Below are 2,284 nucleotides of genomic sequence, written 5' to 3' on the forward strand. Positions count from 1 at the left end.
TGTGCCCCGGCCGCCGCCAGCAGGCAGCCCTCTCCCCCAGACCTGCCGGTCGCTTGCTGCCGAGCCCGGGGACACGGGGCCTGACGCTCCAGACTCGCTTCGTGCTGGCGTTCACTGTGTGTGTTCAGAGCCCAGAATCCGACATCTCCTGTCGGCCCGCAATTTACCTGCATTCTCCCCGAAATGCCCCCCAAATGGGAAATACAGGTGCTACTCTTTGGGGCGGTAAAGCAGCAGAAACGCTAATGAAGGGATGTGTGTGCGTTTTACGAAGGCCCCAGAAAGACCTCTCCCGGCGTGTGCGGGCAGCCGAGCCCTGCGGCGGGAGCTCACGCAGGCCGCCCGGCGGGGAACCCAGCCTCACGGCGCGCAGAGGGGCTCAGAGGCAGGGCTGGCGTNGCGGCACGCGCCCTGGCCCTGGTGTGGGGGGTGGTCCCGCAGGCGGTCGGCCAGGTGTTGCCCCGTCTCCGCGCTAACCGCAAACTCCTCCCCTTTGGTGGCGATCCCTCCAGCACAGGGACGGTGGCGCCTCAAGCTAGTGGTCACTCAGTGTGTCCCCAGGGGCCGCAGGCAGGGGTGAAGCAGCAGGGCCTGGCGATGGAAGCAGCTGCTTCGGCCCCTCCCCCGACGGAGCACAGCTGAGACACACGTGTCAGCAGGCACGGCCCCGTCGACGCCGCGGTCCCAGAAGGGGGCAGGCCCCCCAGGCAGCACGTGTAGGTAGCGGGAAGTGTGCAGACCTTCACGCAGTGAGGGTGGTCCTCACTGGGGCGCCTTCTCTCTCAGGTTGGAGCAAAACATCTCACCCCTCGGAGGCCCCTGAGGACGACGGCTGGTCAAGTGCCGAGGAGCTGATCAATTCCTCGGACGCGGAGGAGGAGGGCAGAGTGGGGCCCAGGAAGCTGGTAACCGTGGGTCCCACCTGGCAGTCAGCCCGGCCCCGCTGGCCCCTGGGCGGGGGAGCTTCGGAGGGCGACCACACTGGTGTCACGACGCCCTGGCCCCTGGGGGCGGATGTTAGGTGCCAGGGCCCCCTTGGGGTCGTGCGCCTGCCCACCCACCCCCGCCCCCGTCGTCAGAACAGCCTCTTTCAGAGGGAACAGTGCACACACCTGATTACAGACTCTTGTTAGGAAGAGCCGTAAAGCAGTGCATTCAGCTCTCACTTTAGCTAGAGACCTGAAGCTTTAAGTACGGATTTTCCCCCTAATGTTTATTTTTGAGAGAGAGAGTGCGAGCAGGGGAGGGACATAGAGAGAGGGAGACACAGAATCTGAAGCAGCTCCAGGCTGTCAGCACAGAGCCTGACGCAGGGCTTGAACCCACTTGAACTGTGAGATCATGACTTGAGCCACAGTCAGGTGCTTCACCGACTGAGCCCCCCAGATCTGCATTCTAAACGAGGCCCTCTAACACAAGCGGCAAGGAGAAGCTATTCACAGATCAAGTCACTAGAGTCTGGGTGACATTAACAGACACTTAGGGCACTTGGTGCTGCCCTCGTTCTAGCCTCAGAGCTTCGTCCGTATGTACGTGTGGAGCGTGGACTGGTGGCAGGCAGTATCGAGGTACAAAAGACAAAGCAGAGAACAGAGCAGACAGGGAGCCCCACTCTCACAGGGAAGCAGAATAAAAGGAAGTGAGTACAGAGCGTATCAGGTGAAGATGACTGCTGTTCCCAGCGGGAGGCCTGAGCGGGAGGGCATTCCAGGAAGGAGGAGCAGAAGGTGCAAAGGCCCAGGGGTAGAGGGCTACGTTGGGGGTATCTGAAGCCCACTGCTGCGGAGGGGCGGCCAGAGCACCAGGAGTGAGCCAAACGCACTTTGCACGTCGGTTGGGATTTGTAACCTGGTCATGGTGAGAGGCCTGCCGCATCCGCTTGCAATTAAGAGCTCTTTCCAACTTAAGGTGACAGTCACATCAAAAGCCTGACGAACAGCAGGGCGCTGACGACATGCTCCTTGGCCATCTCCTGTTGCTGGACGCTGGACGCCCATCTGGGACCTTCCCTGCTGCTGCTCCGGCCTCGCGCTGCGCCTGGGGGTGGGGGGCGGACGTGCTGTTTGACGCCTGTGTCCTCTGCCGCCAGGCTCCGGGGAAGTACACGGTCGTGCTGGGGGAGGAGAAGGAGAGCCCCGAGGCGCTTGCCGTGAGAAGCGGGGACGTGGTGGAGGTGGTCCAGGAGGGGGACGAGGGCCTCTGGTAAGATGCCGCGGGCGGCGGCCCCAGGCCCGAGACCCTGGGGCAGGCGGGGCGCGGCTGGGGCCCCTGCCCGCCCCGGCCC

The 2,284-nt window shown here is 63.4% G+C and overlaps 1 protein-coding gene across 1 annotated transcript in view; it reads left to right on the plus strand.

Annotated features, from left to right (window-relative positions):
- The window catches only part of MCF2L (MCF.2 cell line derived transforming sequence like), a 102,603-nt gene that overhangs the window by 98,272 nt on the left and 2,047 nt on the right, over positions 1-2,284 (plus strand). The window contains exons 29-30 of the mRNA XM_077754012.1: positions 787-905; positions 2,090-2,202. Of these exons, the coding sequence (XP_077610138.1) occupies positions 787-905; positions 2,090-2,202 (232 nt within the window). The remainder of the gene's footprint in view (positions 1-786; positions 906-2,089; positions 2,203-2,284) is intronic.

The sequence above is a fragment of the Crocuta crocuta genome, unplaced genomic scaffold (assembly GCF_008692635.1).
Source record: "Crocuta crocuta isolate KB4526 unplaced genomic scaffold, BGI_CrCroc_1.0 scaffold31, whole genome shotgun sequence".
In the NCBI taxonomy this organism is placed as follows: domain Eukaryota; kingdom Metazoa; phylum Chordata; class Mammalia; order Carnivora; family Hyaenidae; genus Crocuta; species Crocuta crocuta.